This window comes from Natrix helvetica, assembly GCF_964273705.1.
Source record: "Natrix helvetica genome assembly, chromosome: 6".
In the NCBI taxonomy this organism is placed as follows: domain Eukaryota; kingdom Metazoa; phylum Chordata; class Lepidosauria; order Squamata; family Natricidae; genus Natrix; species Natrix helvetica.
In genome coordinates, this window is record NC_138553.1 from 16286302 (window position 1) to 16311388 (window position 25087).

At 45.8% G+C, this 25087-nt stretch overlaps 1 protein-coding gene across 3 annotated transcripts in view; it reads right to left on the reverse strand.

Moving 5' to 3' along the window:
• Positions 1 to 25087, reverse strand: part of IQSEC3 (IQ motif and Sec7 domain ArfGEF 3) — a gene marked incomplete at its 5' end in the record, with an annotated part of 253802 nt that overhangs the window by 147829 nt on the left and 80886 nt on the right. For 2 of the 3 annotated variants that reach the window (XM_081957148.1, XM_081957147.1), the window contains one exon: positions 8477 to 8557. In XM_081957148.1, coding sequence (XP_081813274.1) covers positions 8477 to 8557 — 81 coding nt within the window. Of the gene's footprint in view, positions 1 to 8476; positions 8558 to 25087 lie in introns of those variants that run through there. The other variant, XM_081957149.1, reaches the window with a different exon arrangement.

The following is a 25087-nucleotide window of genomic DNA, read 5'->3' on the forward strand; positions in this document are numbered from 1 at the left end:
AAAAAAGACACCAGTCTCCAAAGCTGGAGTGATGCTCATCAGAAAACCCAGCTTGACTCATCTGGAAATACGGCTGTCTCAGCATGAGTTCGGGGAGACAGATGCTAAAGATCTGATTGGCCCCGGTGAGTCAATTTGGTTGGCTGTCAATTTAAAACATCAGGCTGGTTCACTGAAGCCCTGATTAGTTTCCCTTGTGTCTGAATTCATCACGGAGCCCTCTTTTTTAAAAAAAAAAATATTATAGAAAAAGAGAGAAGTCAGAGAAGTGAGCATGTCTAGTTCAGGGATCAGCAACCTGTGGCTCTGGAGCCGCATGTGGCTCTTTTATCCCTCTGCTGTGGCTCCCTATCGCTGGTCAGCTCCACAATTGATAGGGCTTTTGGTTCGGACAGGTAGAGGAGAAAAGATGCCGCATTAGGAGGAGACTCTAGGGTTTCCTGTCTGAGCAGAGAGTTGGACTAGAAGACCGCCAAGATCCCTTCCAACTCTGCTATTCTGTATCTCTTCCCAGGTCAAGGATGATTTGAAATGACCTCCTTGCCTGAAGCAAGAGGAAAATCTGGCCTCTCATTCTTCTCATTTTTCCCTGCAACGGCAATAATAATAATAAAAAAAGCCCACCGAGCTCCGTCATCTATTAACTGTCATTCTGAAGTAACCGCAAATTACCCGGGTATCTCCACAGGAAGGTCAAAAAATTGAAGATGGCTGTTCTAGGCTGGCATTATTGGCTGTCGGGCAATCAGATAGCAAGCTGGATGCCTGCCCCAGTCCAGGGACAAGCCAAGCTCAGGAAAAACGCTTGCAGGAATAGAGTCGATTTCTCAGAATTCAGGTTAATAGACTGGGTAAGGTCAAGATCAAGAACCAGGCGATGAAACCCAAGGGAGGGAAAGGAGACCTGGAAAGGTAGAATCCAGAATTCGAAGTACAGCACAAAAGAGCTGAGATTTGGCCAGAAATGTTTCCAGCATTTTCTTCCTGGGATTCCAACAAATATATCAGCCATGCTGACGCTTCACCCAATGCACAGCAGAATCAGACTCTTTAGAGCCATGATGGCGAACCCATGGCATGCGTACCACAGGTGGCACGCAGAGCCATTTCTGATGGCATGTGAGGCATTGCCCTATCAGCTCCAGCATGCATGCATGCACTGGCCAGCTGATTTTCGACCTTGATTATCGGCTGTTCGACTGGAACGGACTTCTGGTTTGCGCATTAGCCTGTTTGTCACCCTCTGGAGGCTTCAGGGAAGCCTGCTGAAGCCTCCGGAAGATGGAAAACAGACCTATCGGGCCCAATGGAAGTTGGAAAATGGGCCATTTCTGGCCTCTGGAGGGCCTCCGGGGGGGGGGCTCTCCCCAGGCCCCACGAAAGCCCTGAGTGCATGTACAGGGCAGTAGGGTGTGTGTGTCACGCATGCATGCACAGGGGGCCGGCACCAGGGGAATTAAATTATGAGGGTGGGCACACGAGTACGTGATAGCATGCACATGTGTGCTTTTGGTACCCGAGGCGAAAAAGGTTAGCCATCACTGCTTTAGAGTCTCCTTTTGTAACCTCAGCATTCCACTGTTGGATTTTTATCACACTGGTACTTGGGAGCTTGGGAGTCTGTTGGTTGTCCACCATGGTTGGTGTAATCTATGCCAAGTCTATTGCAGGGGTGAAATGCTACTGGTTCGGGCCTGTTCACCCATACCGGTAGTAAAAAATGCTACTAGTTCACAAAACCAGTAGTAAAAAATACTAAAAAAAAAAAATTTTTTTTAAAGAAAAACGTTCCAACGCTCGCATGTTGCACAGCTGATCTCTGCAACTTTTTTCTTTTAACTTGTAAGCATTTTTTAAAGTAAACGTTCTCCAGAAATGTGGGGGTAGGGGTCCGTTTTTGCTCCCAGCAGGCTTCGCTGAAGCCTGCTAGGCCAAAAATGGGGGGTGGGGTTGCTGAGAAAGAAAGGCAGGAAGAAAGGAAAGAGAAAGAAAGAAAAGGAAAGAAAGAGAGGAAGAAAGGGAGGGAGGGAGAAAGGAGAGGGAGGAAGGACTATAAACCTGGCATTAGACACAGCTTCAGAGGATAATCCAGGGCTGGAAGGGACCTGGAGCTCATCTAGTCCAACCCTGCTCCAGCAAGACATTGTTAAAGTGAGTTTCTGTCTTTTGATCCCACAGTTACATGACTACATAACCACGCCCACCAGTAGTGGGTTTCAAAAATTTTTAGAACCTCTTCTGTAGGTGTGGCCTGCTTTGTGGGAGTGGCTTGCCGACCATGTGACTGGGTGGGAGTGGCTTGGAAGCCATGTGACCAGGTGGGAGTGGCTTGGCAGTCATGTGACTGGGTGAGCATAACCAACTTGTAAAATGTGGTGAAACTCACTTAACAACGCTGTTCCTTAGCAACCAAAATGTTGGCTCATTTGAAGCATGCAAGTCTTAAAGCTGTCAAGTTACAAGACCCTTGCACCCCTAACCCTTTAGTAAAAAACCCCAGGGGTGTTCAAACTTAACAGCTTTAAGACTTGTGGACCTCAACTCCCAGAATTCCTCCTCCAGTCATGTTGGCTCAGGAACTCTGGCATTGAAGCACGCAAGTCTTAAAGCTGTCAACTTACAAGACCCTTGCACCCCTAACCCTTTAGAGAAAAACCTCCAGGGATGTTCAAGCTTGACACCTTTAAGACTTGTGGATCTCAACTCCCAGAATTCCTCCTCCAGTCATGTTGGCTCAGGAACTCTAGCATTGAAGCACGCAAGTCTTAAAGCTGTCAAGTTACAAGACCCTTGCACCCCTAACCCTTTAGAAAAAAACCTCCAGGGATGTTCAAGCTTGACACCTTTAAGACTTGTGGACTAACTCCCAGAATTCCTCCTCTCGCTCTTCATCTTGATGATGTGCAGACGGGCGGAGGGAGGGAACTGGAACCGGTTCTAAACGGCACTGTAGATTTGTGGAACCTCTTCTATAAAAGAGGTTAGAACTGGCAGGAACCCACCCCTGACGCCTACCCATTCACATGACCCCACCAAGCCATGCCCATCAAGCACGCCCACAGAACCGGTAGTAAAACTTTTTAGATTTCAGCACTGGTCTATTGTCCCTAGTTGTCCCTTTGTCTCCATAGACTATTGCTTACTATAATGGGCATGTGTGTATGTGAGGCTCTGATCAGTCTGGTACCTATACTGACGTCGTTTGAGCATCAGGCTAAAATATTCCTTTTCTTCTAGACTTTTCTGTGGTTTTATAATCAGTTTGATATTTGAAGTGACCACTCTGTGCTGGGTTAGTGTATTTCGCTCAAATGAAAATGTTTTTATTTTATTTCCTATGCTATTCATTATCAGTTACTGACTTTCTTCTCCCATTGCTCTTTTTCTAAATGTTTTTGCTATAATCTTCTTAAAAAACTTTTGTAACTTGGCGATTCAACCAGTCAGTGGACAAATTGGACATATAATAATTAAGCAAATAAAACAATTGCCAAGAACCCAAGTTGGGTAGTTCTTGCATATATCTACTGTAACAACACACACCAGCTTTTTATGATAACCGTTCAGTGCAAATTACTCCTAATATATGTCATCATTAGTTTCGCTAATTTTCCTCCACAATATGGCAATCGCAACTCGGCTTTTACAGGGTTCTTTCTCTTGTACCAATTACAAGATTACTTGTATTTGCTTTCTGTGAGTTCCCATACACCAGGGGTGTCCAAACTTGGGAACTTTAAGACTTGTGGACTTCAACTCCCAGAATTCCCCAGCCAGCCATGCTGGCTGGGGAATTCTGGGAGTTGAAGTCCACAAGTCTTAAAGTTCCCAAGTTTGGACAACCCTGCCATACACCCTCTTATCATCCTGCCATCTAGGACAAGATGGATGGATGGATGGATGGATGGATGGATGGATGGATGGATGGATGGATGGATGGATGCATATTGATGCAGAACTGATCACTGGCTAGAATGCAGTATTGTAGGCTAATTGTGTCCACAGTCTGGAGTTCGATCCTGACGGGGTCAAGATTGACTCAGCCTTCCATCCTTCCGAGGTTGGTAAAATGAGAAAACTCAGATTGTTGGGGATAGTATGCCGATTTTGTAATCTGCTTAGAGTAGCTGTAAAGCCGTATAGAGGGATACGGTGGCTCAGTGGATAAGATGCTAAGCTTGTTGATTAGAAAGGTCAGCAGTTCGGCGGTTCGAATCCCTAGCGTGGCATAACAGAGTGAGCTCCCATTACTTGTCCCAGCTCCTACCATCATAGCAGTTCGAAAGCACGTAAAAATGCAAGTAGAAAAAATAGAAACCACCTTTGGTGGGAAGGTAGAACGTTCCGTGCACTTTTGGCATTTAGTCATGCCAGCCACATGACCATGGAGACGTCTTCAGACAGCGCTGGCTCTTCGGCTTTAAAATGGAGATGAGAACCGCCCCAAGAGTTGGGAACAACTAGCACATATGTGCGAGGGGAACCTTTACCATTACCTATAAAGCAGTATGGAGTGGTATGTAAGTATTATTACTATTGCTGTTTTCAAACCTACACATGTGCCAACACAGTAAATACCCTAGTGAGAAATGTAAACACATTGTAGATGCGCCATAACAAGAATTAATTAAAATACATAGTATTTTTTTTTTAAATCAAATTCCCAGATAGGCACATTTTTCATGTGCATGCTTAGAAATCTGAATTAAACTGCAGATCCAGTACAAAGCAGATACAAAATTTGTCCATAAATATAGAAAACAAGAAAGAAAATTGTATAGGGTTTCCTGCCTAGGCAGGTGGTTGGACTGGAAGACCTCCAAGGTCCCTTTCAACTCTGCTATTGTATTCTTGTAAAAGGGCATACTGTCCTTTGAAAATACCTTTTGAATAAAAAGTTTGTTGGAGGGGGAATTTAAAAAGTTTTGGGGAAAAAACCCATTCTATCCTCATTTGGGTTTTCACTGCTATCACCTGTTCAAATTATCTTGGCTGTGATAAAAGTTATGGGAACAGTTTTTTGTTCTTCTATTTTTTTTTCTTCTTAAGTTGTCTCCTGCTTACAATATTATTTTTGTGATTTCATTCTGAATGTCTTCACTTTGGCATCACTGGATAAGTATGTTCCTTCTTGTATTAATTGGTCTCAGGAAAAATACTATTTTTAGGGTACATGGCTTAGGGGTGATTGAAGAAAACCATGCTCAGAAAGAGTAGAATGTTAACATTGGTGAATATCACTACTGTGCACATTCCAATGTATCACTGTGAAAGTTGGACCATAAGGAAGACTGAGAGCCAAAGAATTGAGGCCCTTGAACTATAGTGCTGGAGAAGACGCCTGCGAGTCCCTTGGACTGCAAGGCGATCAAACCGATCAGTCCTAAAGGAGATCAACCCTGATCTCTCTTTAGAAGGCCAGATCCTGAAGATGAAACTCAAATACTTTGGCCACCTAATGAGAAGGAAAGACTCACTGGGGAAGAGCCTAATGCTGGGAAAGATTGACGGCAAAAGAAGAAGGGGATGACAGAGAATGAGGTGGCTGGATGGAGTCACCGAAGCAGTAGGCGTCAGCTTGAACAGATGCCAGAGGATGGTAAAGGACAGGAAGACCTGGAGGAACAGAGGGAGCCCCTTTGTGGAGTACTGTGAAGCCATTACCATGGCAACTCCCCTGTGCTGTACAGTAGAAGCCATTTTACAGCAGTACAGTAGAAGCCATTTAAGTCACAACAGGCTGTATCATAACAGAACACACACACCCCGAGGGGTGTTAGGGATGTCTTACCCCCACAGTATTTGTTTCCAGAAAGTAAATCATCTGTGTACCAAGTTTGTTTGAAATTGCTCAAGGCGTTCCAGAATTATGCTGGAACATACGTACACATACAGAGTCATTTTTAGATAGATAGATAGATAGATAGATAGATAGATAGATAGATAGATAGATAGATAGATAGATAGATAGATAGATAGATAGATATTTTATAATAATGGACTGTGGGCATGATGGCCCACTGAGCCATCATGCCCACAGTCCATTATTATATTTATTCCACACCAGAACCAGAAACCTGAGGCTCTGGTAACTCCTCCTCAACCATTATACCTGATTTTTTTTAATTTTGCAAGCTTTTTTTAAAAAAGTACTTTGCCAAGGCAGCTATAATAGGCATCAGAGTGGAATTTCTTCTCCCCTTTTTTCCTGAACTGACAACTGATGCAACGGGGGTCTACAATATTCTGATGTGCAGAATTAGGCATAGAATTTTTGCTTCGGGCAAAAGAGGTAATTATGGGTAAATTCCATATCCATAAAGAAGCTTCTTGCATAACATTAAACCAGAGTTAGGTTGACAAAGAAGGCCAGACACTGGAAAAGGTATCTGATCACCTTGCTATGACATGTAATAGCAATAACACTTAGACTTACTGTATATACCGCTTCACAGTGCTTTATAGGCCTCTCTAAGCAGTTTAAAGAGTCAGCCTATTGCCCCCAACAATCGGCTCTCCATTTTACTGACCTTGGAAGGATGGAAGGCTGAGTCAACCTTCAGCCGGTCAGAACTGAACTCCTAGCAATGAGCAGAATTAACCTGCAATATTGGATTCTAACCACTGTGCCACCTGCCTCTAGCTTCTTACTATTCCCAATCACAAACTTTCCCTTCCTGTTTTGACTTCGAGAAAGTCTTCCCTTCCTGCCCAACCTTTTGGGCGGCATACTTTCATGAACTTGTCATACTTACCAGTCTATGTTATTAATTAACTCTGACCCTGAATCCCTCTATTTTCCTGGCACTGGAAAATGCATTTCATTGGCTTTGCCATGAAGCCAAGTGAGAATAAAGACAAAAATAGAACTACCATATTTTTCGGACTATACGCACCGGTGTATAAGACGCACCAGGATTTCGAAGAGGTAAGTAAGAAAAAAAGTTTTTGTCTTCCCCGGCCCTCAGGAGCACCCTGCAGGCTTCAGCAGAGCTGGGGGAAGGCAAAAATGCCCCCGTTTTTCACCAAAATGGGGGCATTTTCCCTTCCCCCAGCCCTGCTGAAGCCTGCCCAAGTGCTTCGGGGGGGGGGAGGCAAAAACACCTCCGTTTTGGTGAAAAACGGCCAATTTTTTGCCCATTTTTCACAAAACTGGGATGTGGGGGTGGGGTTTCGGGAGGCCAAAAATGGCTGTATTTGGTGTATAAGACGCACCAACATTTCCACGCTCTTTTGGGTGGGGGGAAAGGTGCTTCTTATACTCCGGAAATTACGGTAACAATGCTACCAGTTCATACTCTTCTTTTTTCTCTTATAAATCATGATACTGAGAATGTACATGTCATCAACGTTAAACAGATATTGACCAAACTCCACTTGGCACCAACATATGAATGCAGGTAGTCCTTGACTTACAATTATTTGTTTAGGGAGTGTTAAAAGCTACAACGGCACTGAAAAAAGTGACCAGTTATCACACTTACAACTGTCACAGTATCCCCACAATCACATAATCAAAATCCAGGTGCTTGGCCACTGGCATGTACTTATAATGGCTTGCAACATCCTGGAGTCACTTGATTTACCATTTTGCAAGCTTCCCAGCTGGCTTTCAACAAGTAAAGTCAAGGGGGGAGGAGCTGGATTTGCTTAACGATTGCATGATTCACTTAACAGCTGCGGTGACTCACTTAACAGCCATAGCAATAAAGATCATACCAGAAGTTCTGTCTCACTGGGCCTGCCACTCTTTTTGCGGCTGCCACTAAGAGAAGGGGCGTGGTAACTAGGGACCAGCTGCACGTGCATTTAAATATTTTCGGGGAGGGCTTATTCTGGGGGAGGGCTTTTTTTGGGGGGAGGGCTTATTTTAGCGCATGCGCTCAAAAGCCCAATTGGGCTTATTATCCAGGGAGGTCTTATTTTGGGGAAAAGAGGGTAAAATCGGACACAACTCAACAATTGCCTTGCTTAGCAACAGATATTCTGATCCCAATTGTCATTGCAAGTTGAGAACTACCTGTATATGTATATGAAAAGTGGCCAAGTAAGCAATCTCACCTGCAGGATGTCTTACCAAGTCAGGTGAGAATGCTAAAAACTCACAATCTTCTCATGCATTAGCACCAATGTCTCCCCAGATTGGATGGTACCATAACAATTGGCCGCTTGTTTTAAGCTGTTTTTCTCTTCTTCTTCTTCTTCTTCTTTTTTAAAAAAATCATTTTGAAGTTCCAAGGACATTATCAGCAGATGGCACAACCACCCCCTGCTCCAAAAGAATAGACGGGAGAGAGAAAATTCCTTGAAACTAATGCTAGCAGCTGTCAGATTTGACTACTTTATAATAAAGGCAGTTATGGGGATTAAGGTCTGGGTGAAAAGACACACTTTGAATGTGCAAGAAGAAGGAGAGCAAGAAAAGGGGGGAGGGAGAAGAACCCAAACAGGAGACACGAACTGAGGATTTTCCCACCTTGAAGAAGACTCTGCAGATGAAGGCTTTTGCTCTGTATCCGCAGCCGGGCAGCAGAATTGGTGTAAAACAGTCTCATTCCTGTAAAAAAAAAAAGACAAACAAGGGACAGATGAGAATTCAGCTTATTGACTCTCATTTATGTCCATTCCTGGCCACTGGTTCTCATTGATAGTGCCAGTCATTACAAAAGTAAAGGAAAACTTTGGTTATTTGTTTACTTTTTTTAATGTATTCACTGTACAATTCCAAAGGATCCACCATATAAAACTGAGGATTGGCATGAAAAGTGTGTAGAGGGTATTGAGCCCTCCTCCATATTAACATCTCTCTAGTGCAGGAGTGTCAACGTTGATTTCATTGAGGGCCGCATCAGCGTTGTGTTTGACCTTGGAGGGCTGGGGGGGCATGGCCAGGGTGGTTGTGGCACAGGACTCGTGTCGGGGGCACTTGTGGTGGTCAAGTGCTAAGGCCGATCTTTCCAGAGACCCTCACTCACTCTCATTATAGTAGCAATAGCACTTAAGACTTATATACCGCTCCATAGTGCTTTTACAGTCCTCTCTAAGCGGTTTACAGAGTCAGCATATTGTCCCCAAACAATCTGAGTCCTCATTTTTACCGACCTCAGAAGGATGGAAGGCTGAGTCAACCTTGAGCCGGTGAGATTTGAACTGCTGAACTGCAGCTAGCAATCAGCTGAAGTTGCCTGCAGTACTGCACTCTAACCCACTGCGCCACCTCGCCACCTCAATCTCCTTCCTTCCTTTTCTTCTTTTTCCTTCCGTCTTCCTTCTCCTTCCTGCTTCCTTCCTCTCTCTCTCCTTCTTTTTCCTTCCTTGCTCTCTTCCCATCTTCCCTTCTTTTTTTGTCTTTCCTCTTTCCCTTTCTCTTTTCCTGTCCCTTCTTACATGCTCAAATGCAAAAGGAGAAACATTTCTCCTTTTGTTTTTGTTTTTAGTTTGTTTTGATAGCCCTCTGCCAGGGAGGAGGGGGGGGCTGTTATCAGACATGACAGCCTGCAGTCCTCGGCCAGCTCCATTTTTGCTCTGATTTTGCTCTGTTTGGCCCCCAAGCTCTGTTTTCATTGGCAAGGCACCGTTGGCCAGTCCTTTGCTGTTTCTAGGCCAGCACCCCGGGCCAGATCTAAGCACCCTCTGGGCCTCATTGGGCCCACGGGCCTTGGGTTTGACACACCTGCTCTAGTGAAACCTGGAGAGCTCTTAGCTCGAAGGCTCTTTGGGATTTCATCTTTAGAAGCATTAATGTCTCCCATGTGAATATCAGGGTTAGAACCACCATGGCTTAGATGAGTCCACATATCTTGCTGAACATGCTTCTCAGTTCTGCATAACGAAGTATTGTTCCCATTGTGTCCATATGTTGGGTATATGTACTTTTTAACCAAGCTCTAAAAGTAACACCAACCTTGGTGGGGTTTTACATTAGAATCATATTTGCTATTGTGGCGGAGGGGGACTCCAATATTTTTAATAATTCAATCAAGCTTTTGTCTTCCTCAGGTATAAAAACATTGACAAACATCATATAAAACTTGCTCACATTCTGAAATGCAGGTAATCCTCAACTTACAATCATTCATTTTGTGACCATTCAAAGTTACAACTGTTCTGACCTAGACTTCCCCAAAGAGCACGAGGCAGAGTCCTGGTCCCGACAAAACCCTTTTTATTAAACAAATGTGAATTCCTCTCACTCACATTCAGCAAAGGCCTGGCAAACAGTCTTTCAAAGGAATATTTATGACTACAGACCTTATCTATCTTGGAAAGCTGCCATGTAAATATTTTCCAAATGAGGCGCTGTGCAAGGAAAGACTGGGCACAGAGTCTCTGAGTTTCACGGACAGATCTTCACACTCCTGAAACGAATCTAATGACTGAATGAACGAATTGTTTCCTGCAAAAGCCCACTCCCCTTTCACTCCTCTTTTATTTCCTAGGGGAGGGGCCTATCATCTTCCACCTGTGACTTTACTCCCAAGTGTACCCTAATTCTTTTTTTTATAAAAGTTTTTTTATTTTTTATTTTCAAAACAAACACAACACATAAAATCTTCCTTCTTTACATACTGTAGAAAGTGTATCAGTTGGTTACAAAAAGGCTTACGTGCATCTCTTCCACAGTCAACAAACATAATTCATATTAACTCAAGTATTTTAACGCAGATATTTATACATGTTACTGTCATCATACCTCCATTTTCATTTGACTATAATTGTTGTTCATCATAAAATATACCAAGATTTAATACATAACCACATACTGGCATTTCATTTACTATTTCTAAAATCCTCCAATGACACTAAATCCTTATTTAGTGGATTTCTGATTTCTGAGTTGTTCTTTTCTTCTGGCAGCTCTGCGCAAGTGCACACTGGGAATAGGCTCTAGCTGTTCCTCTGCCTCACTGCTGTCTAACTCCATAGGCATCTGACCACTGCCAGATGGCCTCTGCCCCGTCTCTGCCTCCAACACAGAGCCCTCGTCCAAGACTTCCCCAGCCTCCAGGACTGGCCCATGCCCCTCCCCAACCTCCACACTATCCAACTCTGCTGCCATCTCAGCGGGCCGCTGGTGGGCCACAATAACATCAACAACACTCATAATAGCACCGCCACATCCTTTTGTGCTCCCCAAGGTTTCCTTGATTGTACTACCCAGAAGTCAGCATTGGTTTCTGGCAGTAAATTAAGCAATATCAGGCAGCCCTTGACTTACATCAGTTCATTTAGTGACCATTTGAAGTTACAGTGGGACTGGAAAAAGTGACTTATGACCGTTTTTCACACTTACAAGCATTGTAGCTTCCCTACAGTCACATGATCAGAATGTGGATATTTGGCAACTGGCATGTATTTATGAAGGTGGCAGTGCCCTGGGGTCCTGTGATCACCTTTTACATCCTTCTGACAAGCAAAGTCAATGGGCAAGCCAATTTCACTTAACAACCATGTTACTAACTTACCAATTTCACTGACTCACTTTCACTAACAACTGTGGGAAGAAAGTCATAAAATGGGTCAAAACTCAATAACTACCTTGCTTAGTAACAGAAATTTGGGACTCAATTGTAATTGTGGTCATAAGTCAAGAACTATCTGTAGGGTAAAGGTTCCCCTTGCACATATGTGCTAGCCGTTCCTGACTCTAGAGGACAGTGCTCATCTCTGTTTCAAAGCCAAAGAGCCAGCGCAGTTCGAAGACATCTCCATGGACATGTGGCCGGCATGACTAAACACCAAAGGCACACGGAGCGCTGTTACCTTCCCACCAAAGGTGATTCCTATTTTTCTACTAGCGTTTTTAGATGCTTTCAAACTGCTAGGTTGGCAGAAGCTGGGACAAGTAACAGGAGCTCACTCCATTATGCAGCGCTATGGATTCGAACCGCCAAACTGCCGACCTTTCTGATCGACAAGCTCAGTGTCTTAGCCACTGAGCCACCATGTCCCTTAAACTATCTGTACTGTCCACTAAATGAGCAGTTTTAATTCTTCCAGAGGCTAACAACTAACTTTTTACTCACTTGTCAATAAATCTTGCATCAGAACCACCAACTTAAAAAAAGGGATAAAAGTGAAATATTATCTCTAGGCTTTCGCCACCTGTGCTTTTTTCAATGTCCTAACCAAGAAGATTAATTTCAGGTATCTTCAAAACTCTGGTTTAACAGGAATATGTTTTAATTGCTAAAAGGAGGAAACAAACGAGAACAACAAACATGTAAAAGTTTGAGATACTGTAGAAAACAGCATTTCCTAGCATAAGAAAGAGATAACTTCTTCCAAAGGATTTCAAAGGAGAGAACTTTCAGATAATTTCGATGCTATAAAGTCTTCCTCTTTGTGTTCTTTCTCTTTGATTTCTCAAAGGGAGACAAAAAAAAAATACCCTGATCCTAGTTAAATCTCACACCTGTATTCTAAACTATCCCCAAAAAGTATTAAGAAAGACGTTTGCTGACTTAGCGAATCATCGGAAATATGTGGTGCTAAGCAAAATTGTGTCATTTTTATTATCAGATTGCATTTTATTTTTTAACCTTTGTTTTATTGTATTGTTCATTTGTATTGAACATCAGAGAGGCTAGGATAGAGGCAGTATGCACATTCTGTAAATAAATGAACCAAATATCCTGTTCGCACTCAATACAGCATCCAAGAAAAGATCAAGCATATAATTTTGCCCAAGCAGTTGGGTCTCCCAGTTGAAGCTCATTGTTCTGACCTAGGCTTCTCCATAAAGCACAAAGCAGATTCCTGGTCCTGGCAAAACCTTTTATTAAACGAATATGAATTCATCTCATTTACATTCAGCAAAAGCCTGGCAGACAGTCTTTCAAAGGTGAATTTATGACCATAGACCTTATCTCACTTGGAAAGCTGCCATGTAAATATTTCCCAAACGGAGGGCTATGCAAAGAAAGACTTGGCACAGAGTTTCTGAGATTCATGGACAGATCTTCACACTCCTGAAATGAATGAACAAATGCAGATTTTTGCTGGAAACAGCAAAGGACCAGCCCGCAGTGCCTCTGCCAGCAAAAACGGAGCTCGGAAGGGCTGTGCACAGACCTCCCGAGCTCCATTTTTGCTGGCAGGTTTCAGGAGGCCATTGCAGCTGAAAACGGAGCTCGGGAGCCCGTTTTCGCTGGCAGAGCGCTCGAGCCACCACAGATGCCCCTGATACAAGTGATGTCGAGCTGGCCATGCCCGTCCTGACCACGCCCACCCTGGCCGCCTGAGGTCAAACACAACCCTCAATGAAATTGAGTTTGACACCCCTGTTCTAAACAGATGGATGCAAACACAAACTCAGATTGAAGCTGTGTTCATTATGGTGGCAGCACTCCTTCTCCCCCCTCTCTTAATAATTACAAATAATGAATAGGGTTGTTGTTTTTTACAACAAGCATAAGTAACAAGCATATATTTGTTAGTCTTTAAGGTGCCCCGAAAATACAACCACTCTCGCTGCTGGAGATTAATACAGTTGCTGCCCTCTGAACATTTATTGTTGCAATTGTGCACATGACACCAGAGTGAAGTACAGATTCGATCTAGAAAATTATTTTCATGAGCAGCAAAAAGAAAATGCACCTCAGGTTGATGACTGTAAATGTGTAACCTGAGGCAAAGTGTTACTCCACATAAAGGTGGCTTGTCAAGATATATCTGCCTCACCATTTGTGCAACTGTGCCCTTTGCAGCAGGGGGTCTCCATCTTTGGCATTTTTATGACTTGTGGACTTCAACTCCCAGAATTCTTCAACCAGCCAATTAAAGTCCACAAGTCGCAAAGTTGCCAAGGTTGGAGACCCCTGATTTACATGCTTCTACTCATCCTGTCCTTATACTGCCAATGTGTTCTGACCCAGTTCCCCGAACATGAGAAACCCTCTGTTGTTAGGGTTCCTTTATTAGGAGCAACAGCAGCCCCGGCAAAAAGTTTCTCTCTCACCGCAAGCAGACAAGTCTGTCCAGCAGGGAGATGAATAGTTTTCTGCCCCACTTATTACTCTCCACCCCCTGCCTTTTATCCCCAGAGCTAGGGTGGGACTTCACTAGCAATGATGGCTCTTCCGTCCCAAGAATCAGCCCATGGATTTCCACTGCTCTCCTTTCCTCTGCCTTCTGCGCATCTACACATCAGGCACTGGACTCAGCTGTTTCTCATCTTCCTCATCAGCCTCCTCCAGACCTGGGAGCTGTTGACTCTCTATCTGAGGGCTGACGGACAGCCCAGGCTCCGCCTCTTTCTCTCTCTCTGTCTCTCTCTCTCTCTCTGTCTGACAGATCCGTTCCCTCTTCTCACTCAGAGCTCTCATGTTGCTTTGATGCTGGCCCTGCCTCCCATGGCTCCTCATCTGATTTGGCTCTGGAGGAGCTGGCGGCCTATAGGGCACAACACAATGATTCAGACATGAACATAAGAGCATTCCTGTAGGTTTGAAACTACTTGACGTTCCCACCTTCCTTAAATTGTACCCAGCCAAGGGCTAACCTTTCTCCAGGCACAAGCAGCTTTTTCTGCTGCATTACTCTGTGCCCTGGATCCTGAAGCAGAGACAGATTTGGTTCAGTTGTTCTAATATGATACGTCTTGTTCAGCATATCCAATATGTCTCTCCCAAGCCCCTGTCCTCCAGATATTTTGGGATCTCAATTCTCGCTCCTTCTCGTGAAATACCTCTGGACCCACTCAATCGTGTTAATGTCCGAAATACAGTATGGATTCCAGCAGACAAGCTGTATTCGAGGATTGGTTTGGCAAAGGTTTTGTATGCCATAGTTAGCAGTACAGTGTTACCGGAGAAGAAGCTTTGCAAGATTAGGTTGACAACTCTTAATGCCTTTTGGGCAGTGCTGTTACAGTGAGCTCTGGGGCTTAGATGGTTAGAGATGAGTACTCCTAGGTCCTTGACAGAGTGAGGGTCATCTACGAGGTTGTATCCACCCAGCTCGTATTTGGCGTTCTGATTTTTGTTGCCAATATGTAAGACAGAGCATTTGTTAATTGAAATTGCCAGTTGTTCAACCATTCTGACACGTAATCAAGGTCTCTTTGCATTGGTGGTGTTAAATAGTTTTACGTCATCAGCGAAGAGGACACAGTTGCTTATAATATGATTGCAAAGGTCATTTACGTAAACCATGGTTTGGTTAGCGCTGTGTAAACATGTGCCCCCCCAAAAGTGTTTGGCCTCATAATTCTCTGCAAGCTGTGAAATCCAGCTTGCATTTCACTGCATTTCACAGATTAAGGAGTGCTACGACTTGGAGGGTATTTGCAGTCAAGCTACCATTTCCACTTCAGAACACAGAGCTCTGCAAGGAAGAGTGGACCTAAATATTAATCCTTCCTATTTATCAGTGATATAAAAGTTTCCACCTGTAAGCAATTTTTTCAAGTTTTGCTTGGCCAACTCACCTTTCAATTGTAATTTTCCTCCAGCATCTATAAACTCCAAGCTGCCTTGTTATTTCAAGGGAGAATGATTTTTGTTATTCTCTGCTACCCCAGGTTTTCCCTATATTATTTTCAATTTTTGAGCTCAGTCACTTGAATGGCAAGGTCTGTGGCTGCAGATAAGACAGGCTCATGAGCCTGCAAAAGGAAGCCGTGGGGCTCTTTTGATCTCTTCCAATGCAGTCCTAGGCTGCATTAACAGAAGGATAAAATCAAGAGCATTAAAAGTGTTAATATCACTATATAATGCCTCAGGGTGCCGTCGGCCAAGCAGTGTCGGCTGGTGACCCCCAGGGGGAGAGTCTTCTCTGTGGGAGCGCCTTCCCTCTGGAATGAGCTGCCCCCGGAGCTCCGCATAATCCCTGACCTCCGGTCCTTCCGACGCGCCCTAAAAAGTTGGCTTTTCCAGCAAGCCGGCCTGGCCTGTTAATGTTAATTTTAATTTTAATTTATTTTAAATGTATTGTTTCTTTAAAAAAAATCGGTTTGGTCTTTTTGGAAATGGGTTTAATCTTTTTTTAACTTTTGTGATGTGTGTTTTTAATGTTGTACGCCGCCCTGAGTCCTTTTGGAGAAAGGTGGCATATAAATCCAAATAAACCTAAACCTAAACCTTAGTAAGGCCACACTTGGAATACTGCATCCAGTGTTGGCAGCCACAATGTAAAAAAAAAGATGCTGAGACCCTAGAAAGAGTATAGATGATGATTAGGGGACAAAGATGATTGGGGGACTGGAAGCTAAAACATATAAAGAACAGTTACTGGAATTGGGTATGTCTAGTCTAGTGAAAAGAAAAACTAGGAGTGATATAATAGCAGTGTTTCAATATTTGAGGGGCTACCACAAAGAAGAAGGGGTCAAGCAATTCTCCAAAGCACCTGAAGGCATGACAAGAAGCAATGGATGGAAACTAATCAAAGAGAGAAACAACCTAGAACTAAGGAGAACAATTAATCCTGACAGTTAGAACAATTAATCAGTGGAACCACTTACCTCCAGAAGTTGTAAACGCTCCAACACTGGGAGTTTTTAAGAAGAGACTGGACAACCATTTGTCTGAACTGATAAAGGATTTCCTGCTTGAGCAGGGGGGTGGACTAGAAGACCTCCAAGGTCCCTTCCAACTCTGTTATTCTGATTAACATGGCATTGTTTAGAGTATGCAATACTTCCCTGCAATTCCAGCAATTCCCTGGGGACAGAAGAATTATGGAATTGAGTCCTCGCTCCAGCTGAAACCTAGCCAGATGTCATTACGAGCACCACCAGAATTCTCTGGGGTTTTCTGAATCCGTTCTGATGTTGCACTTTTCCCCAGAACAGATGACACAAAGGCTGGTGGAATGATGGAGAACTGAATATCTGGAAGGAGGAATGTAATGTGCATGCGCGAATGTTCCCTTTCCCTTTTCTTTTGAATGTATTTCTTTTGTTTCTGCTACTGTCAATGCCAGTGTCGCTTCTGGATTCAGGCAAATTGAGACAGATGCTTGTAAGCATGTGAAATGTGGATGGAAGAAACATATTTTCTTGAAGTGAAATCAGGAAGGGTTAATTCTACCTTCAGTGCTTCATCGAACATATAAGCCAGGGGTGTCCAAACTTGGGAACTTTAAGACTTGTGGACTTCAACTCTCAGAATTCCCCAGCCAGCATGGTTGGCTGGGGAATTCTGGGAGTTGAAGTCCACAAGTCTTAAAGTTTCCAAGTTTGGACACCCCTGATATAAGCAATAATACAAGTAGCAATATGGGTACTGAAATTTAGGAAACAAACAAAACCTGAACAGGCCCCATGTATAGAACTGCACATGCTGTGTTCCATAACAGAACAGAATAACAGAGTTGGAAGGGACATTAGAGGTCTTCTAGTCCAACCCCCTGCCTAAGCAGGAAACCCTACACCACTTCAGACAAATGGATATCCAACATATTCTTAAAAACCTCCAGTGTTGGAGCATTCAGAACTTCTTGAGGCAAATCGTTCCACTGATTAATTGTTCTAACTGTCAGGAAATTTCTCCTTGGTTCTAGGTTGCTTCTCTCCTTGGTTAGTTTCCATCTACTGTTTCTTCAGAGGATTTGGAGAATAGGTTGCCCCCTTCTTCTTTGTGACAGCTCCTCAGATATCGAAACTCTGCTCTCATCTAACCCTTATTTTCACTAAACTAGACAAACCCCATTCCTGCAACCATTCTTCCTATGTTTTAGCCATCTTCTGCTCCCTAATAAAACCATCCATATCTCCATCTCTTCGTTCTGGTGTATTTTCTTTTCATATCGATATCAACCTTGCAAGGTAGTCTCTGGAAAAGAAGCACACCCAGAAGTACTAGCTCTAACTAGATTGCAAGATTGCATTAACGGAACGTTGCAAGTCTAAAAGTACACATCTGTCATCCGCGGTCAGCGAAATGAGGACCCAGATTGTTTGGGAGCAATAGGTCTGACTCAGTGATGGGTTCTGGATCCCGTTCCAACCGGTACGGTTAGAACGGGCCCACCGTCGCTCACATGGACGAGCACAGCCCGCGCGCACACAGTGCTCGCATGAGTTGTAGCGGCTAACGACGCTTCCGCAAGCATTTACGACGTTCCAGCTGCTCGGCAGAGCGTCGTGCAGGCACTGTATGTGCCATGCGCGTGCACGGAAATGCCGAAAGCTTTATAACATGGTAAGGAGCTCGGGCAGGCGGGTGGGCCCTCCGGAGCACCGTACCAGAACGGTATCCAGTGCTCCGGGCAGGCTCCGGTACGCCTGTAAAAAGAGAGAGATTAACTTTTGATATCCAAGAAGGTGCAATCCCTCTTGGACAGGGAATGGCCTTGTCACAATAACCCATGCTGTGTGGTCACGTCCTGTTTATTACTGCATACCAATTACATAGATTTTTTTCTTGAAAGTGATTTGGAAGATATAGCTAATGCAAAAAGTAACACTGGAGCTAGACTTCCTCCAGGCTTCTGGACTTTCTCCATTTTGTTCAGAATGCAACAGAGAGCTATTTATGCACTTTTTATTCAGTTACCCATTTTTATTTCCTGGAATGCTGTATTGTGTAGAGAGGGTTTTTTCATAGCTTTTAAAATCAGCCCCTGTAATAAATTCAGTCAATCATGCCTAGGTGAACTATGGCCCAGAGTCTTAGGTGAAGATAGATAGCTTATACAGTTCCTTCAGAAACTGGAAATCCTACAGCTTCCCAAGTCTCATTTTATTCTGCTTTCTGTGAAAATCAGAAGAAACTTCTTAACTGACCACACGACTCTCCGGATAGTAGCATGGCTCACTCAGGAAAATATATTCATCACCAGGCACTTTCCTTGGCATATTGCATATGAAGAGATCAAAGTTTGCAACCTGACACTTATTTTTAGCCTGGGCTTTAATCACCATTAAGCCACCTGGCACCAGCACAACTAAAAGGGGAGGGGCTTCCGGGGGAAAATGGCGGACCTTCTCAAAGCTCCGTAAACGATGGGGCTCTTTGGCAGGGACAGCAGGCGTTTTCGGCCCCCGTTGGTCATCCTGGGGGCCTAGAATTCATTAAGTGGCAACCCTGGCTATCGTTGTTAATAGCTTGGACCCTGGGCGGGGTCCAGATAGCCAGGAGGACGGAGGCAGAGGAGGAGAAGGACGGCGAAGAGACGAGAATGCAGGGAATGCAGAGGCCGAGCCGCGGCAGTGGAAAAAAAAAAAGAAAAACAACAAGAGCAGAAAGGAGAAGGTCTATGTGGCTGCCAGGGCGGTGGAACAACGGGACAGCGGAGGAGCGACTCCAGGAAGATAGCGAGTCGGTGAGGAGAACGTGTGGGAGGCGAGCTACATCCTGCTATGCGGGGGCGGCGTCTGGATCTAACCGACGATGGCGACGGGGCGGCAGAAATGGCGCTGGAATATCGGGCGCCCTATTTCTCATCTATTGCTCTGACCGCAGCCTGGCTAAGAGGCCAATGGGGCCGGTGGGACTGGAGAAGAAAGCCAGGGGGTCGCCGGAGGTTCTGGGCGACCTCCAGAAGATCAATAGGCTGAGCAGCTGGCCTTAGCACCCCGCCTACCCCCCCCCGCCCATCCCCCACCCCGCACCCCCGCTGAGGTGCGATCCCTGTATACTCTAAGAACTACCTCTGGGCCTCTGGGCCTTAAGAACTACCTCTAGGCCTCGCTGGTGGTCTGTAGATTACTATGGATCCCTGTATACTCTAAGAACTACTTCTGGTGCCTCTGGGCCTTAAGAACTACCTCTGGGCCTCACTGGTGGTCTGTAGATTACTATGGATTGCGAGGTCTGCTTCCTCTTCCATCTTATCTGCCTGTCAAATACTCATTGCTCTATTTTACATCTAGTTACATCTTGGACCTGCTGCAAAGAAAAACCCTGCCACAGCCATAGTCATGGATTGATTAACATTTTTATCTATTCAAGGTCTGACATTCTTCGACTGCGAGGGTCCCCCCTCTCGCAGGCATGCCCCCTTGCCCTGAAGAGGGCCCACCTCGATGAGGGGTTTATTAACCCAGAGAGGTGGAGGAAGCGGGGGATTAGGGGTTTTTTAATAAAATGTTTTTTAAAGGTTTTAAGGGGTTCCAGGGAGGGGGGGAGGGCTACTTTGCCTTGGGATATGGACATTGCCAGGTCAACAGGTGGGGTCAGGACGGAAGGGAGCGGAGTGAGGGGGGTGGGAGGAAACACCATTCCTACAAGGGGAATTCCAATTGCGACGGTCGTAGGGAGGGGTGGGCGCGAGGACACTAGAAGAACATATAATCGGTTGGGAGACCGGGGCCGCTGGATACGCCCGGTCGCTTGTACCAACCCCCGCAGGCTAGGTGGACAGGATCGGCAGAACCTGGGCCTTAGGCTGATGTTATGTAATGCGAGGTCCGTGATTAATAAGGCCCCCCTCATCAGTGACTTGATCACAGAGGGGGAGCCGGACCTCGCAGGAATAACGGAAACCTGGCTGGGCCCAGAGGGGGGGTTGCCCCTCAGGGAAATGTGCCCTCCAGGTTACCGTGTATTCCACCAGCCACGGGCCCAAGGTAGGGGTGGTGGGGTAGCGATAATCATCCGGGAAGATTTGGCACCGAGGGAATTCACTGTGTCGCAGATTTCTGGTTGTGAGTCTCTGGGTGTGAAATGGGGCCCAGGGAGTCAGCTGGGCCTGTTGATAGTATACCTGGCTCCCCGCCATACATCAGCGGCCCTGCCCGGGCTCCTCGAGCGGATCACGGAGATGGCGGTTGAAACCCCCAAACTATTAGTGATGGGGGACTTTAACCTGCCATCGACGGGAGAGGCATCCGGGGCAGCCCGGGAATTCATGGCCTCCATGACAGCCATGGATCTGACTCAAGTAGTTCAGGACCCCACACACGAGAGAGGCCATATACTTGATCTTGTGTTTGTCTCCGACCAGTGGACGAGTGATCTGGGAAGAGGGAATTTAGTCATCACGCCCCTGTCATGGTCAGATCACTCACTTCTCCAGCTGGACTTCCCTGGCGCTGCTCCCCACCGCGGGGAGGCGGAACCAGACTATCCCAGATGGTTCCGCCCCAGGCGTCTGATGGAGCCAGATAGGTTCCAGGCAGAGCTTGGGCCACCTCCTGCAGACCTGCCCCACCCCCGGGCAGAGGACCTGGTAGCCGCTTGGAATAATGCGGCCGCCGGTGCCTTAGACCGGGTGGCGCCTTTGCGGCCTCTTCGACGGCCACGATCTACCCGGGCCCCCTGGTTTAACGGGGAGCTAAGGGCAATGAAACGCCTTAGGAGACGCCTAGAGAGCAAGTGGAGGTCCTCCCGCTCCGAATCCGACCGAGCACAAGTAAGAGCCTACGTAAGGACTTACCTTGTGGCAATAAGAGTGGCCAAACGTCAGTATTGTGCCACCCTTATAGCGTCCGCGGAGAACTGCCCTGCCGCCCTGTTTCGGGTGACCCGCTCCCTTTTGTCACAGGGGCAGCGGGACCCCCCATTACTGGGCCGGGCAGAGGAATTTGGAGAGTTCCTGCAGGATAAAATCGATCGGATCCGAAGGGGATGGACCCACCTCAGTGCTCCAGTGGGGACGTCTGAAGCTAGTCTTGAGAGACCATGCTGGGAGGAGTTTGACCCTGTTGTCACCGAAGATTTAGACAGGTTGCGCGGGCGACTGCGAGCCACTACATGTTTATTGGACCCGTGTCCCTCCTGGTTGGTACTGGCCTCCTGGGAGGGCTCACGAGGCTGGCTACTGGAGCTGGTGAACGCTTCGCTGGGTGAGGGCCTTTTACCAGCCGCCTTGAAAGAGGCGGTGGTGAGGCCCCTGCTCAAGAAGCCTTCTCTGGACTCAACGGAGCTAGCAAATTACCGTCCTGTCTCCAACCTTCCTTTCTTAGCGAAGGTTGTTGAGAGTGTGGTGGCTCAGCAGTTTCCGCGTCACCTAGAAGAAGCTGATTATCTAGACCCGCACCAGTCCGGCTTCCGGCCCGGTCACAGCACGGAGACAGCCTTGGTCGCGTTGGTGGATGATCTCTGGAGGGCAAAGGATGGGGGTTGTTCCTCCATCCTTGTCCTATTAGACCTCTCGGCGGCCTTCGATACCATCGACCATGGTATCCTATTGCGCCGTCTGGAGGGGTTGGGGATCGGGGGCACCGTATTACGATGGTTCCGCTCCTACCTCTCTGGCCGGACGCAATGTGTGTTGGCAGGAGAGGAGAGGTCGACCGCGAGGCCCCTTATCTGTGGGGTCCCACAGGGCTCGATCCTCTCGCCTCTCCTGTTCAATATATATATGAAGCCGCTGGGTGAGATCATCCGTGGTTTTGGGGTGGGATACCATCTGTATGCTGATGACACTCAGCTGTACATTTCCACCCCAAACCACCCCAACGAGGCTGTTGAAGTGATGTCCCGATGTCTGGAAGCCGTACGGGTCTGGATGGATGACAACAGGCTCAGGCTCAACCCCTCCAAGACAGAGTGGCTGTGGCTTCCGGCTTCCCGGTTCAACCAGCATATGCCATCGCTGACCATCGGAGATGATCAATTAGCCCCGGTGGAAGGGGCACGCAATTTGGGCGTCCTCCTTGATGCCCGGCTGTCTATGGAAGATCATGTGACAGCCGTGGCGAGAGGGGCGTTCCACCAGGTTCGCCTGGTGCGCCAGTTGCGGCCCCTTTTGGACCGGGAGGCCTTGCGTACAGTCACTCACGCGCTGGTGACGTCTCGCCTGGACTACTGTAATGCTCTCTACATGGGGCTCCCCTTGAGGTGCACCCGGAGACTGCAGTTGGTCCAGAATGCAGCCGCGCGGGTAATTATGGGGAGATCGAGGTTCTCCCATATAACACCTATCCTGCGCGAGCTGCACTGGCTTCCTGTGGTCTACCGGGTGCGCTTCAAGGTACTGGTTACCACCTTCAAAGCGCTCCATGGCACAGGGCCTAGTTACCTGCGGGATCGCGTCCTGCCCCATACATCCCTGCGACCCGTCCACTCACACAGAGAGGGACTACTCCGGGTGCCGTCCTCCAGAGAGTGCCAGAGGGCAGCGCCCAGAAGTAGGGCCTTCTCTGTAGTGGGCCCCACCCTTTGGAATGACCTCCCCCCAGACATCAGAACTACAACCGACCTTCGCTCCTTCCGTATGAAGCTGAAAACCTACCTGTTTCGACTAGCTGACCTGGCATAACTCTACAACCTCCCCAGCCCAGGGCATTTTTAATTGTAATTTTAGTTTTTAAGGGTTAATTTCACTGGGGTTTTAACTTTTTAAGTATTGTAACTTATTTATTTATTCTTACCTCCTCTATACGCTATATAATACCTTTGTACGTCGCCCCGAGTCCCTGTGGGGAGAGGGGGCGACTAATAAGTTCAAATAATAAATAAATAAATAAATAAATAAATAAATAAATGCAAACGCCTTCTTGGTTAAGCAACCGCTATTTCCCATTCAATGGCATTAGCACTAAATCGGTTTCTTGGGAACGGTCCCAGGAAAACAGCTGTGCTAAGATACTGTGTTTTAATGAATAATGAGGATGCCCAAATAAGCTTGGGATGGCTCCCAGTGGACCCACATGGTGGATGCAGGTTGGCTACTCAAAGTTGCTCCTCCATCTTGCTTTGTTGCTGGAGACTCCCATGATCTCAAAAAGTACAAAACCTCTTTGGCCATCTGAGGCTGCTACACTGGTGCTCATGCTTATTGTGGTGATGAGATGTTGGCTAATTTTAATCCTGTCCCCAAAATTTAAGGATTATATTTCTTTTGGAGACCATTTAGAAAATGCCAGAATTTCAAATCACAGCTACTAGGCTACTAATTAAATCCGGCCTACCATTGGGAAAATATTTATGTTTCCAGACGTAGTTCAAAGTAGAAGTGCCTGATTTAAAAAATCTTGCATTGCTGGGAGACAAAGTTCCCTGATCCAAATGAGTTTACCAGGCACACCACAGCAGCTAGGTTTCTGGATTTATTGAACTGTAAAGTAACTGGGTTTGCAATACATGCTAATTCTAAAAAAAGAAAATCCTAACCAAGAGCAAAGCTACCTAATATTAGCTTGGATGTTCTTTTGTTCCTTTATTTGCATCCTAATTTTTAGAAGGGACACAGTGGTTCAGTGGCTAAGACGCTGAGCTTGTTGATCAGAAAGGTCAGCATCTACACATCAGGCACTGGACTCAGCTCGAATCCCTAGCGATGCGTAATGGAGTGAGCTCCCGTTACTTGTCCCAGCTTCTGCCAACCGAGCAATTCGAAAGCATGTAAAAATGCAAGTAGAAAAATAGGAACCACCTTTGGTGGGAAACGTTCCATGCACCTTCGGCATTTAGTCATGCCAGCCACATGACCACAGAGACATCTTCGGACAGCACTTTGAAATGGAGATAAACACTGCCCCCTAGAGTCGGGAACGACTAGCACACATGTGCTAGGAGAACCGTTACCTTTTTAATATTTAGACCAAAATGTCTAGGTTCACACATCATTCCATTTTATCAACTTGCAATTGAGTTCACACAACATGTTAAACCAGTGTTTGTTAACTTTGCCAACTTTAAGACAGGTGGACTGCAACTCCCAGAATTCCCCAGCCAGCTGGCTGGGGAATTCTTGGAGTTGCAGTCCACCCATCTTAAAGTTGGCAAGGTTAACAAACACTGTGTTAAACCAAAGCCAAACTGTATCACAATGTAGTATGATATGTAAGGTCTCCTTTACTAAGTGGCTTTAGGCAAGCCACTAAATTTCCCTTATAGCATAAAGATAATGATGAGAATTTGATAATAATCTGTTACATCTACAATCTACCGATGATAAGCATTTAAATTACATATTGTCATTAGAATGACTGAAATAGCATTACATGAAATGCTTTCGATAATTAAGAAATAGTAAGGATGTTAGTATCCTAAATGAAATCTGGGAAGCAAGGATGTCAATTACGTACTCAAAGATTGCACATTTAACAATAATTTGCACATTTAACAATAATTTCTACTACAAGTGCCACAGTCTACCCACAGCAAGCAGTTGCTTACAAACAGATTGCAAATATATGCCAATATGGGCTTACTATGAGGCTCTGGGCAAGTCTAAATCCTAAGTCTCTACA